General features: G+C 40.9%; 1 protein-coding gene across 1 annotated transcript in view; it reads right to left on the bottom strand.

Annotated features, from left to right (window-relative positions):
• Positions 1-2272, bottom strand: part of wdr43 (WD repeat domain 43) — a 32857-nt gene extending 30585 nt beyond the window's left edge. Inside the window, exon 1 of the mRNA XM_035801084.2 lies at positions 2028-2272. Coding sequence (XP_035656977.1) covers positions 2028-2264 — 237 coding nt within the window. The 5' untranslated portion in view covers positions 2265-2272. The remainder of the gene's footprint in view (positions 1-2027) is intronic.
• Positions 2273-15489: the final 13217 nt, after the last annotated feature.

Below are 15489 nucleotides of genomic sequence, written 5' to 3'. Positions count from 1 at the left end.
GCGGTCTGCACAACACATCACCGGGGTCAAACTACCTGCCCTCCATGACACCCACAGCACCCGATGTCACAGGAAGGCCAAAAAGATCAAGGACAACAACCACCTGAGCCACTGCCTAATTACCCTGCTCACATCCAGATGGCCAGGCCAGGACAGGTGCATCAAAGCTGGGAACAGCGAGACTGAAAAAAAGCTTCTATATCAAGGAAATCAGCAATCACTAACAGCTGCCTACATTGAAACCTAATCAGTAGTCACTTTAATAAATGTTAATCACTTTAAACAATGCCGCATTAATAAAGTCTACATATCGTGTATTTCATGTATATACTGTATTTTATACCATCTACTGCACTATGCCTATGCAGCTCAGCCATCGCTCATCCATATACTTTATTTTACCTTTATTTAACCAGGCAAGTCAGTTTAGAACAAATTCTTATTTTCAATGACGGCCTAGGAACAGTGGGTTAACTGCCTGTTCAGGGGCAGAACGACAGATTTGTACCTTGTCAGCTGGGGGGGGTTGAACTCGCAACCTTCTTACTAGTCCAACGCTCTAACCACTAGGCTACCTGCCGCCACTTATACGTACATTCTCATTCACCCCTTTATATTTGTCTGTATTAGATAGTTGTTAGGGAATTGCTAGATATTACTGCAATGTCAGAACTAGAAGCATTTCGCTACACTGCTAACCACGTGCATGGGACCAATAACATTTGATTTGACCTGTGCATGGTGAGTGATTCACATTGGGGTGCCGAAACGTCCTTTTTCGGTTGCTTGTAAATTTGTATATGTACCTTTTTTTAAGTACATGTCAGTTGTAACAGGAGTAAATGATGATAGTTGCTCAGGGAAATTCCATATATGGTGAGTATCAAACTTATTTTGACATTGATGGCTTGCGGAGCTGTCAAATGGAAGTTTGAGTCGAGCTTCCTGGGTGTTGGGAGCCATGAAATACTCATCGTCGACATTGCTGACAGGTAACCCTTGCATTGACAGGAAGCCGAAATCATAGTAACTAGACCACAGAAGCCAACTGCAAAATCACTAAGTTGTCAAAACGGTTTCTTATTGTGACACACACAAATACCATGTCACTTGAATAGACACCCCCCTACTTAACACCTGTTTTACTTTAAACGTGTAGCTGTCTAGATTCATACTGAAGGGAGTAAGGTTAAATAGATTGTCGTCCCTTGTCAGAACGCCTCGATTTAAAGTGATTTCCGTAGCAGGTAAGGAGAGTTTGATAACCCTACCCCTTTTCCTAACTTCAACCGGTTTCCTAACCTGCCACGTTATTTATCCTAACCTGGTGCTTAAATTATCTAACCTACTACGAAAAAGCACTTCGGCATCGAAATGGCGTGAAGTGTTTCCCATCTGACACGTATGTGAAACGATAGCTAACAAGTTAAAGGTGGGTAAACGTGGTCGAGACAAACGCATTACTGTGGTCAAACTCAATGACATAAAAAATAAGACAAAGCAAATAACTCCGCAGTAGTGTATTGTTGTTATACGATAGAGGGGTACGGAAAATAACGTTACAAAATTGGATTTGGAAATCAAAATCTGCGTCACATGGTGAATAGGTAGCTAACGTTAGCTACCTATTAGTTCTAATCTAGCTAGCTAACCCTTTACGGTTGGCTATTTACATTTGTGTTAGTATTTGAAAAGCAACTGTCCTTATTATATGCATTTGTTTGACTTAGTCGTTCTTTGTCTGAATCAAGACACATTCAAGAAACTCGTGGCAATTTGGGGCTACCACCATGTGCAACTAACATGTGCGTCCTGCAGGGACAGGAGGTAACGTTAGCTAACGTTAATTTCAACAAGCTAAACGTGGCAAATACAACACACCACACAACCGAATTGTAAACGACTTAAGATATAATTCCATCACAAGTAGATATAACGTAAGTCTGAATGCATTTATTTGATTAAAGTTATCAGAAAGTTGTTTTACTAGCAGGAACGCCTGGGCCTACGCCTCCCCCGACACATACCTTGGCCTTTCGGCATGGTCCCCAAGATATGCAGGTACAAGTGGCACTCAAGTGTGCTGAAGGCACGTATTCTTGATTAAGTGTTTTAATATCTGTGTTCCAAATACGAAGTCTGCCATCCTGAGCACATAAAGCAAGGTATTGACGTGACTTTGGAGAGAAAACGCAGGGTAGCCCCAAAGAAAAACTACCTCCATCAGCCGCCATTATTGAACCAATGTCTGCGTGGATTGCCATGAACCACGTGTTTATTGCCCACAGAGCAGGCGCGTTGGTGCATCAGTTGGAGACTTTTCATTGGTTAGTGTCAGATGTTTGGGGCGTGGTTAGAATTAAAAGTGTGAAAATGGGAGGATATATGTATTCAATGACGAAGAAAGAGTACAAACTGTGTTCGAATACCCACAATAACATACTGTATACGACATACTTAATGAGTTCATTTTAGTAAAATAACGGTATCCTTTCAGTTGAGCATACTAGCGCTACGCCTTTCTACAGGAAATGGATGCTGTTGCTATGCAACCTCCTACCATCATAACAAATTACGAGCTAGACATTTTACGTATGTTCGTAAATTCAATCTGGGGTGCCAGAGTGCGCTCTGGGCATTCATAAATTCAGAGCGGAGGTGTAGGAGTGATCCGAGCATTCTGACCGTGACAACAAGCTAAATGGTTAGCTACGTCGACACAAATGATAGAACATCTCAATGACAATTTTACTGGTTCTATCAGAGCTGCATAGGCTGTTTTCATGTTATCCAGAGCGTTGGTGACTGTAACTGTGCTGCGGGCAAAAATGTAATTATTTTTTTCGCCCTAAATTTACTGACACCGGACATAATCAACTGGTGTTGAGCATTCGTAAATTCGTCAGTTATGCTGCGTTCTGGCACACAGCGATTTATGTCCATTGAGAACGCACTAATAATCAAGCTAAACGTTGGGTAGTTAGTTAGAAATCATACAGTTAATATACTGGCAAATTCGATGTATTTAGTAACCAGCTAACGTTAGGTAACTATGTTACCGGTACCTAGTACTGCTGTGATGATGATCTATGTGGTGTGTAAGGTTAGCGAAATCAAAAAATTGTCAGCCAGTGTAACTTAAGTCTTTGAAAAACCATTACTTTATTACATTGCTCAACATGTCATAATTAGTTAAAGCAATTAATTTGTATCCGCTCTCGTTGGTCACACTTCGGCTACATGTTTTCTGCCATTTTCTACAAATCTGAAAACGTTGAAGCCACGCCCATTTTCGGAAGAACTGCATATTGGGCCCAGAAAGAACGAAAATAGTGTCCACTACTTAGTATACTTCGTGAGCATTCCAAACACCCACTCCCCTCAGCCCTCAAATTAAGTGGACACTTCTGATGACGTCCCATGACGTCTGACGAGCATACACTTGCAGGAGTGTGGAACGCCGCAACAGAGCGATACGATCCTTGTTTCAGCAGGATGTTGTATCTATCTATACCTTATGTCATGCCTTATTGGAATGGATGTATTGATAATATCTGTTGGAAAAAAGTTTGGATGTTGCCACAAACATACCTACTTGTTAACAAAATTAAGGAAGTTTCCTTTAAAATTATTCATAAATATTATCCTGCCAACCACTATATGAAGAAGTTTAAGGAAAACATCAACTCAAATTGCTCCTTTTGTAATGACCACCCAGAAACAGTTGTGCATCTTTTTTGGCATTGTACGAAAACTGTGGCAAGACATCAGTAGGTTTATAATTGAACACATTTATGAAGAGTTTACACTATTGTGGAGAGATGTACTGTTTGGATTCTTTACATACAATAGAAATAAGCGGAATCATTTTTATGTAATTAATTTCATTATTCTTTTGGCCAAATTTCATATACACAAATGTAAATTTACAAACAGAAAACCACATTTTTGTATCCTACAAAAAGAAATTGAACTGTATTTTAAGACGGTTAAATGCTCTACTAACAAAAAAGCTGTTAGAATTGTAAGTATATGCATGTCCCTTAAGGTCCCTTAAGGTCCTTGTGTAATTGTAATGTGATATTGTACCCCCTAGCTCGATTGTCCATTGTTTGTAATCTATGTATGCTTGTGTTCCTTCATGTGCTTTATGTATTGATTTGTTGTTAATAAAAATTTAAAAATTAAAAATTAAATAAAAATTTTAAAAAGTGTGGAACGCCGTTTGGATTTTTGCATGTCAAAAGAGATACGTCAAATAACACGATTGACGTACAAAATAAGCTTGTTGACCAATCAGGACCTGAATATGACTGCACGTCACATACATTTAACACATTCATAAATGTTTTACGTAGTTATTACTCATTGATTACACTTTCACTCATATTTCATATGTCACAACGATTCATCAATATGTATGCTATGATGCGGTTAAACGCACACCTACAAGCGCTGGTCATAAAAAAAAGATAGCTAGTTCATGATGCAAACAATGTTCTACCGCAAAAACATAGCAAAACAACAATCTGTTTCAGTAGCTATAGTTACCTAGGTGTCATCTAAAATAACTTGAATTTTCTTATTTGATCACTGGTGGTCGGACCCATCTATGTGAAGCTAGCCACAATAAGGATTAGCCACAACAATCGACTTTGCGGTTAGCCTTCAAAATAAGTGTCATTGACAGTGATGCAACTGAATACAAATAGTAGAATTATGACATAATTGAATAGATCATGCTAAACGAGGTTGAATTGTTATATAAAATCAACAAAAGACAATTTGTTAATTTGACAAAAATCTGTTGAAATTACACTGGATGTATTTAGAATGACTTTAGAATTGCATGAGGGGCATACTTATTTCTGTCACGCCTTGGTCATTGTATTTTGTGTTTTCGTTATATATTTGGTCAGGCCAGGGTGTGACATGGGTTTTTGTTATATTGTATTTTCGTATTTGGGTTTGTAGTATTTGGGTTCGCGGCTGATTAGGGGTGTTGTATAGGCTTGGCTGCCTGAGGCGGTTCTCAATCTGAGTCAGGTGATTCTCGTTGTCTCTGATTGGGAACCGTATTTAGGCAGCCTGGTTTCGCTGTGTATTTTGTGGGTGATTGTTCCTGTCTCTGTGTAGTTTCACCAGATAGGCTGGAATTAGGTTTCTCATTCCGTTTGTTGTTTTTGTATTGAGTTATTTCATGTATCGTTTCGTTTTCATTCATTAAAGATCATGAGTAACAAACACGCTGCATTTCGGTCCGACTCTCTTTCGACAAACGAAGAACGCCGTTACAATTTCACTGTGCAGTATTTGTATTTATTTAAAAAAAAAATATATATATATATATATATAACCTTTATTTAACTAGGCAAGTCAGTTCAGAACAAATTCTTATTTACAATGAAGGCCTAGGAACAGTGGGTTAACTGCCTTGTTCAGTGGCAGAACAACATATTTTTCTTTACCGTGGCAGCTTGGGGATTCGATCAAGCAGCCATTATGTTACTGGCCCAACACAGTAACCATAAGAGCTACACCTCTAATATTTGTGTAAACTCTACTCAGTTGTGTTCTTCTTCACATTCCAACCTTGTTTAACATTATCTAAACTAAATATTACATGATTCCACCATTTGTAACCGTCTGCATCACTTTCAAATAGGTACTTTTATTTTGAAGGCAAACAGCAAATTCCAATATTGTGCCTATTCGTTAATGTGGCAAGTTTCTTAACACATAACCCTGTCTGGTCAAGCATCATGAAGCTAGCTGGCTGCTTATAACGTTAGCATTGGGTAACAGGGTTTAGTAGCTGGCTAGCTATTTATTTTCATGAATTGAAGTTTTGAATTTTAATAGGCTAACAACAAGTGGCTACCTAGTTAATACCAGAAGTTGCAGTCCAACACAACATTCTAGAATTAAACTGTGTTTTTTGACGTGTCAAATTAAAAGCTTATTTAATGTGTCAAATAGTGTTATTCAATGTGTATCTTTTTTGACACGCAACGACCCAAACAGCGTTCCATAGACAAGGGGCGAGGGAGGAATGTGGGTGCTCAAGATGGCTGCATGAGACAGTAACATTTCATGCTGAGGACCAATTTGACATGCTGACTACACCGCTCATGTCGCGTGTGCAAGTGTTGCAAAATACATTTTGACATACATGTTTTCAAATATTGCACCAACGAGTGTCTGCGCTGCCAAGGGCTAAAATAGAAGTCAGTTCTATTTCTGACGCAGATTTCGCTGCAAGTCCTGCCTCTCCCATCTCCTCATTGGTTTATAGAAGCTTGTACCCACGTGCCATCTCAAGCATCCACACATAAAACGGTCAACCAAATCGTTTCTAGTCATCTGTCCTCCTTCCAGGCTTTTTATTATCTTGACTTTATATTGCGATTGCTTCCTCATGCCATCTCATTATGCCATCTCCTCATTGGTTATACCCACATGGGTGACTGAGAGGCGAACAAGGTCATTGCCATAATTTATGAAAGTTGCCAATCGCAATATAAAGTCAAGATACTACCTATGCAAAAATGTTGACCAAATTCTGTTGTTATTCATTCTTATTAGCAAAAATGTGGTGCAAATGAAGCACTGTTCTGGGACATTTTATCTCTTTGAAAATCGAAATATAGATATATACATGCATTGTTAACACTTTCAGACAGCCATGTGTATGTCCTAATAAATATAGGCAGATTGTTCACACATGGGCCATGGGATATTTGTCTCTAACAGGGTGGAAATATCATATGTGTGAACAAACTGCATATATTTATTAGGATTTAAGTGCTTAAGCTTGACCAATATGTCCTTTTTCTGATAGAATACAAAACAAATAAAAATATATATTTTTTTTTCAAAAGAATGGCTCAGCTAGCTATTTGGTTGTATTTTTTTTTCCACTTTCACTTAGCTAGCTGAATGCAGCTAGCTAGTTTAGCCTACTCAAACACCCGGCTCATACAGAGAGTGATGTTATGTTAGCTAGCTGGCTATGGCTATCCAACACTGGAACTCTTCCAAGTTAAGGTAAGCTTTTGGTTTTATTAATATTTTGCCACCGGGGCCGCCAGTGGAACTGCTAAACTGATTTCTGACTGTACTGCATGATTGTAGTGGGTTGACTAACTCGTTTATCCCCGATTCGAAACGGGGATAAATATACCTGAATTTGTCCAATGGAAACTCTCATTTGCAACTGTTGGACTAATGATTACACCCTAGATCAGCTAGATGCAGGCAAGAGTGTGACAGGCAGTGTTGAATGTGTCACTGTCTGTCACCTTGATTACTCAAAGTTCTCTCGACCTGTGCATCTACGTTGTAAACTTGAATTCATAGGCTAGATTGTAGCCACCTCATGATGGGTACTGGGAATATTCAAGTATCATGCAGTAACTTAAAACAATCGAAGTTACATTGAGCTGGGTGAATGGAATATGAATGACAGTCATCCAATATGCTGTAATAGTGATAGAGGAATTCTAAATTCCCTTATGTTTTATTGCCAAAACCAATTCAATTCGCACTCATTTCTAATTCATGATAAGTTGTAAGTTTATCATTTGCATGAATTAGCAAGAGACCAGTCTTAAAAACAAGTTCAGCATTTATTCTTGATGAGTACTGACCCAAAATACAAAGAACATTACATTTTAAAGAAAGGGAACATAAAATGACGTCATCAGTTTCACACCCTCTCCCATCCTTACAATAGGTAGTATTCAGTCCTAGAGAAGTTTTACTCCCCTCATAAACTACATTCCAACCTGTCTAAAAGATATACTTCTCTCCACTAATGGAATCCAACCAAAACATTCTTATCTGTTTGAAAAACTATCTTATCCCTCCTCCTTAAATTTCCCAGGAGGCATCAGACAATTAATTCATTCTGCTTACATTTTCAGTAACAGCTCAACCAAAAACTCATACTTTTCAAATCATAACATAATAGTATTAGAATAAATGGTTCCAATCAATAATGTATACATAATTAATCATCTAAACTATAATTTCCTCTAACAAATAGAAATAAGACCATTGTCATTTAAAAAAATCATCCTCCCTTATCTTAAACGACACCGACCGCCACTGATGTGCAACCTGTAGATGTTTGTTGATCTCGTGTATCGCGTGAGTCCAGGGCGTCAGTGTGCTATGCTCTTGTCCAGGGCTTTATGTTAACCACAGTTGCTTGTGCAGCTAGCTAGTACAACACTAGCTACTTAGGAGCTATAGGCGGACGGGGTCATTGTGATGGCTGGAATGTAATAAATGGAGCCGCCTTTGGCAGCGATTTAAAGCTTTGAGTCTTCTTGGGCAAGACGCTTCAAGCTTGGCACACCTGCATTTGGGGAGTATCTCCCATTCTGCACTGCAGATCCTCTCAAGCTCTTAAATATTGGATGGGAAGCGTTGCTGCACTGCTATTGTCAGGTCTCTCCAGAGATGTTCAATCGGGTTCAAGTCCAGGCTCTGGCTGGGTCACTTCAGGACATTCAGAGACTTGTCCCGAAGCTACTTCTGCATTGTTTTTGGCGGTGTGCTTAGGGTCGTTTTCCTGTTGGAAAGTGAACCTAGCCATTTCACATCAGTTACATATGTTGCTGCATAAATAATTTAATAATGTAAAATGCCAGAGAGATATGTATACTGTAGCTAAGAAAGTAATACTAAAGTGTAAAACGTTTTGAGAATGAGACAAATATGAATTTTCACAGTCTGCTGCCTCAGTGTCTTTAGATATTTTTTTGTCAGATGTTACTATGGAATACTGAAGTATAATTACAAGCATTTCATAAGTGTCAAAGGCTTTTATTGACAATTACATGAAGTTGATGCAAAGAGTCAATATGTTGACCCTTCATTTTCAAATTGTCTGCAATCCGCCCTGGCATGCTGTCAATTAACTTCTAGGCCACATCCTGACTGATGGCAGCCCATTCTTGTATAATCAATGCTTGGAGTTTGTCAGAATTTGTGGGTTTTTGTTTGTCCACCTGCCTCTTGAGGATTGACCACAAGTTCTCAATGGGATTAAGGTCTGGGGAGTTTCCTGGCCATGGATCCAAAATATCGATGTTTTGTTCCCCGAGCCACTTAGTTATCACTTTTGCAAGGTGGCAAGGTGCTCCATCATGCTGAAAAAGGCATTGTTCGTCACCAAACTGTTCCTGGATGGTTGAGAGAAGTTGCTCTCTGAGGATGTGTTGGTACCATTTTTTATTCATGGCTGTGTTCTTAGGCAAAAATTGTGAGTGAGCCCACTCCCTTGGCTGAGAAGCAACCCCACACATGAACGGTCTCAGGAGGCTTTACTGTTGGCATGACACAGGACTGATGGTAGCGCTCACCTTGTCTTCTCCGGACAAGCTTTTTTCCGGATGCCACAAACAATCGGAAAGGGGATTCATCAGAGAAAATGACTTTACTCCAGTCCTCAGCAGTCCAGTCCCTATACCTTTTCAGAATATCAGTCTGTCCCTGATGCTTTTCCTGAAGAGAAGTGGCTTCTTTGCTGCCCTTCTTGACACCAGGCCATCCTCCAAAAGTCTTCGCCTCACTGTGCGTTCAGATGCACTCACACCTGCCTGCTGCCATTCCTGAGCAAGCTCTGTACTGGTGGTGCCCCGATCCCAGAGCTGAATCAACTTTAGGAGACGGTCCTGGTGCTTGCTGGACTTTCTTGGGCACCCTGATGCCTTCTTCGCAACGATTGAACCACTATCCTGGAAGGTCTTGATGATCCAATAAATGGTTGATTTTGGTGCAATCTTACCGGCAGCAATATCCTTGTCTGTGAAGCCCTTTTTGTGCAAAGCAATGTTGACAGCACGTGTTTCCTTTCGGGTAACCATGGTTGACAGAGGAAGAACAATGTTTCCAAGCACCACCCTCCTTTTGAAGCTTCCAGTCTGCTATTCAAACTCAATCAGCATGACAGAGTGATCTCCAGCCTTGTCCTCGTCAACACTCACACCTGTGTTAACGAGAGAATCACTGATATGATGTCAGCTGGTCCTTTTGTGGCAGTGCTGAAATGCAGTGGAAATGTTTTTGGGATTCAGTTCATTTACATGGCAAAGACTGCTTCGATCACGTGGATTGGGATATGTTCCGCATTGCGTACAACAACAACATTGACAAATACGCTGATTCGGTGAGCGAGTTCATTAGAAAGTGCATTGGCGATGTCGTACCCACAGCAACTATTAAAACATTCCCAAACCAGAAACCGTGGATTCATGGCAGCATTCACACAAAAATGAAAGATCGAACCACTACTTTTAACCAGGGCAAGGTGACCGGAAACATGACCGAATACAAACAGTGTAGCTATTCCCGCCGCAAGGCAATCAAACAAGTATAGAGACAAAGTAGAGTTGCAATTCAACGGCTCAGACACAAGAGGTATGTGGCAGGGTCTACAGTTAATCACGGATTACAAAAACAAAACCAGCCCCGTCGCGGACCAGGATATCTTGCTCCCAGACGAAATAACTTCTTTGCTCGCTTTGAGGACAATACAGTGCCACTGACACGGCCCGCTTCCAAAACTTGGGGACTCTCCTTCGCTGCAGCTGACGTGAGTAAAACATTTAAACGTGTTAACCCTCGCAAGGGTGCAGGCCCAGACGGCATTCCCAGCCGCGTCCTCAGAGCATGCGCAGACTAGCTGGCTGGTGTGTTTACGGACATATTCAATCAATCCTTATCCCAGTCTGCTGTTCCCACATGCTTCAAGAGGGCCACCATTGTTTCTGTTCGCAAGAAAGCTAAGGTAACTGAGCTAAACGAATACCGCCCCGTAGCACTCACTTCCGTCATCATGAAGTGCTTTGAGAGACTAGTCAAGGACCATATCACCTCCACACTATCTGACACCCTAGACCCACTCCAATTTGCTTACCGCCTCAATAGGTCTACAGACGACGCAATCGCAACCACACTGTACACTGCCCTAACCCATCTGGACAAGAGGAATACCTATGTGAGAATGCTGTTCATCGACTACAGCGCAGCATTTAACACCATAGTACCCTCCAAACTCGTCATCAAACTCAAGACCCTGGGTCTCGACCCCGCCCTGTGCAACTGGGTACTGGACTTCCTGACGGTCCGCCCGCAGGTGGTGAGGATAGGTAACAACATCTCCACCCCGCTGATCCTCAACACTGGGGCCCCACATGGGTGCTTTCTGAGCCCTCTCCTGTACTCCCTGTTCACCCACGACTGCGTGGCCATGCACGCCTCCAACTCAATCATCAAGTTTGCGGATGACACCACAGTGATAGGCTTGATTACCAACAACAACGAGACGGCCTACAGGGAGGAGGTGAGTGCCGTCGGAGTGTGGTGTCAGGAAAATTACCTCACACTCAACAAAACAAAGGAGATGATTGTGGACTTCAGGAAACAGCAGAGGGATCACCCCCCTATCCACATCGACGGAACAGTAGTGGAGAGGGTAGTAAGTTTTATGTTCCCCGGCGTACACATCACGGACAGACTGAATTGGTCCACCCACACAGACAGCGTTGTGAAGAAGGCGCAGCAGCAGGAGGCTGAAGAAATTTGGCTTGTCATCAAAAGCACTCACAAACAATCGAGAGCATCCTGTTGGGCTATATCGCCGCCTGGTACGGCAACTCCTCCACCCACAACCGTAAGTCTTTCCAGAGGGTAGTGAGGTCTGCACAATGCATCACCGGGGGCAAACTACCTGCCCTCCAGGACACCTACACCACCCAATGTCACAGGAAGGCCATAAAGATCATCAAGGACAACAATTACCCGAGCCACTGCCTGTTCACCTCGCTATCATCCAGAAGGTGAGGTCAGTACAGGTGCAACAAAGCATGGACCGTGAGACTGAAAAACAGCTTCTATCTCAAGGCCACCTGACTGTTAAACAACCATCACTAACATTGAGTGGCTGCTGCCAACATACTGACTCAACTCCAACTCACTTTAATAATGGAAATTTATGTAAAAAAATGTATCACTAGCCACTTTAAACAATGCCACTTAATATACTGTTTACATACCCTACATTACTCATCTCATGTATATGTGTATACTGTACTCTATAACATCTACTGTATCTTGCCATCTTTATGTAACACATGTATCACTAGCCACTTTAAACTATGCCACTTATATGTTTACATACCATACATTACTCATCTCATATGTATATACTGTACTCGATACCATCTACTGCATCTTGCCTGTGCCGTTCTGTACCATCACTCATTCATATGTCTTTATGTACATATTCTTTATCCCTTTACACTTGTGTGTATAAGGTAGTTGTTGTGGAAATGTTAGTTTAGATTACTCGTTGGTTATTACTGCATTGTCGGAACTGGAAGAACAAGCATTTCGCTACACTCACATTAACATCTGCTAACCATGTGTATGTGACAAATCAAATTTGATTTGATTTGAGAACTTAGCCTACTGTTCTGACTTGGTGGTGCACGTGTTGCCTTTATCATGTTTTAGAGAAATATCATCATTGAATATTGTAAGACTTTTCATTGTCTGCTTATATGCCCCCTTTATTTATCGTATGGTTCTGACTTGGTGTACAGGGAGAATACTGTAAGAACGGCCCATGTTCTCAATTCTGTCGCTGTCCATTTCTAAAGTGCTGAACAAATAGTTATATTTACTACGTCCATTTTAGCTCACTCATGAATGTATTTATCGAAATTACAGATAGCCTATTATCTGCTCATCGTTCCATTATGCCATGGTTTGTACATCTAAATTGTCAGTAGAAACCACATTTGTTTAATAAAGCAAGTCAGCCATATCAGCTATGTTTTTTTTTAAAGGAAGGCTGAAAAAGAGACTGAATTAACTGTTTCGCTGATAGCCAGGTGTAGTGGTGGTAAGGATTCACTCCATGGTGCTGAAAATAAATCTCTGCTGTTGGGACAGCTTTATGTAGGCCCTAACAGTTTGTGGACACCGTTTATCACCATTATAGTGCAATGAGTGTATTATTTAGTGTTGTGTAGTGACTTTGCTGGCATACATTAAAAAAAAGATTTACATGCTAAAATTGCCACTGTACGGTATATTGGCCACATACCATAACCCCTGTGCCTTATTGCTTAATCATATTGCTTAATCATAGCAGTCAAACAAGTTAAATTGATATCCATTGATGGAAAATGATCTGGTGAGTTTAATAAGGGTTAATTATCTTTTATCTTGTGACATATTCATATTCCTTTATTACGTCATGTCACACATAGCTTGCAATAATTATTACTTTGAGTAAAAACAAATTTTGCTTCTAACGTTGTTATTACGATACTCCTTAATTGACTCAAAAAACTTTATGGAAAAATGCTTTATTGTATAAATGTGGCAACTCCTCTCTTGCTGTGACATTTTTGGAGGACAAGTTTTCAGGCCTTTTGGGTGGGTTTTGCGTAGTAATTGGGCAAGAAATATGAGCTTGACCTGGCAACCCTGCTCCCAGAGGAGGTCTACGAGAGAGCGGGAGGAAGACGGTGACCTTGAGGCAGTTAAAAATGGCGAGGAAAAGGGAGATGTTTGTTAAAGAAGAATGGTAGAAAGTGTAAGCAGAGCGAGCTGAAGACAGGAGGATAAATGGATGTGAATGAGGGTGTGAATGAGGGCGGCTTATTGGAGGTGGTAGGTGTGGTGAAGTTCTCAGAGCCCGAGGCTTGCACCGAGGGTCAGGATAAAGATGAGTCTGGGACAGAAGGAATTGTGAAATGTGAATTGTTTTGCTCTCAAGAAAAGGGCACCATTGAAAGGAGTGATTACTGGGGTAGCAGTACATGTAAAAGTTGAACTGAAGGGGAAGATTCCGGGTTTGTGATGCTCGTCGTTTGGTGCGACGCAGGCAGGGTGGTGAGACTGGTGAAACAGAAGGGTCATTGTCTGTTCTTTTGAGTTTTGATGTTGAGTCTTTGCCTGACAGTGATGTAAGGATATGTAAGTTATCCTGTACAAGCTTTTGTGCCAAATACATTACGTTGTTACAGATGTCAAGCTTATGGGCATGTGGCAGCAACATGTAGGAGGGAGGATCCTAGGTGTGAGAAGTGTGCAGATGGGCATGAGATAAAGGAATGTGTATCATTGGGGAAAGTAGTGGTATGTGTTAATTGTAGGGGTGCCGATGGGGCCAGGGGATCTGAAATGTCCCGTGCGAGAGAGGCAGGTTGAGGTTTCCAGGGATAGAGTAATGCAGAAGTTGTCATATGCTGAGGCAGTGAAGAAAGTAGAGGAAGATGGATCAAGGGGGAGGGATCCTGAGAGGAGTGGTATGAGTAGTAGATCTGTACCAGTACAGAGGGATAGGCCAACAAGTGATATGTTTCAGTAAGACTGGATTTTTAGAATTTATAGCAATGGTTATCAACTGTACTGCAGGGATGGAACGTAGGTTGCAGAAAATTGAGGTTCTGGCGGCAACTGCAGAGAGGTATTTTGGTGTGCGAGACTTGACATCAGAAGAGTTATAGGGTGTATGAGGTGGTGGTGTCCCATCCTTTCAGGTTGTTTGTCTGAGGTAGGACTAAATAGATTTAAATAGTGTAGTAGGGTGGTGTTATTTTTATAAAAACATTTTTTTTTGTGAGTGTAGTGTTAGAATAGGTGGTAGGGTATTTATTTATTTTTTCAAGCAAAGAATAATGGAGTTGTTCTCCATTCTAGTTGTTAGCGGTAATGCAACATATTGGGTGCCAACCGCTTTTAAACATAATCGAAGAAGAAGAACCCAGCTGCCAGTTTTTCAACCAGTCGTTCAACGAAGCCCAGGTGTCTAAATCCGTATGAAAAGTAAACAGTCTATGTCTTTGATACCTTGAAGTGGCTCTGGCTATTAGTTCAATTATTAAACGAGTTCAACTAGAGACAAATTAATGTCTCAAAGAAATGTATAGGTCTATCTGTGGCAGTATTATAGTTGCCAACTACCGTGCAAAGAGCAACAAATTATGCGTGGATGCCATAGCAATTGTTTCTCTTTTGGATGTCGGCATGACATTACCTTTTTATTTCTCCTTTGCATGGTGGCATGACATTCCCTTTTTATTTCTCTTTTGCATGGTGGCATGACGTTACCTTTTTATTTCTCCTTTGCATGGTGGCATGACATTACCTTTTTATTTCTCTTTTGCATGGTGGCATGACGTTACCTTTTTATTTCTCCTTTGCATGGTGGCATGACATTACCTTTTTATTTCTCTTTTGCATGGTGGCATGACATTACCTTTTTATTTCTCCTTTGCATGGTGGCATGACGTTACCTTTTTATTTCTCCTTTGCATGGTGGCATGACATTACCTTTTTATTTCTCTTTTGCATGGTGGCATGACATTACCTTTTTATTTCTCTTTTGCATGGTGGCATGCCCTTTTTATTGTAAACATTAGCAACTGAGTACATCACTTTTTGGAGAGGACATGTGCATTTTAT

The sequence above is a fragment of the Oncorhynchus keta genome, chromosome 2 (assembly GCF_023373465.1).
Source record: "Oncorhynchus keta strain PuntledgeMale-10-30-2019 chromosome 2, Oket_V2, whole genome shotgun sequence".
NCBI lineage: Eukaryota > Metazoa > Chordata > Actinopteri > Salmoniformes > Salmonidae > Oncorhynchus > Oncorhynchus keta.
The sequence above is the reverse complement of the archived record's forward strand: the minus strand, read 5'-3'. Positions and strand labels throughout refer to the sequence as shown.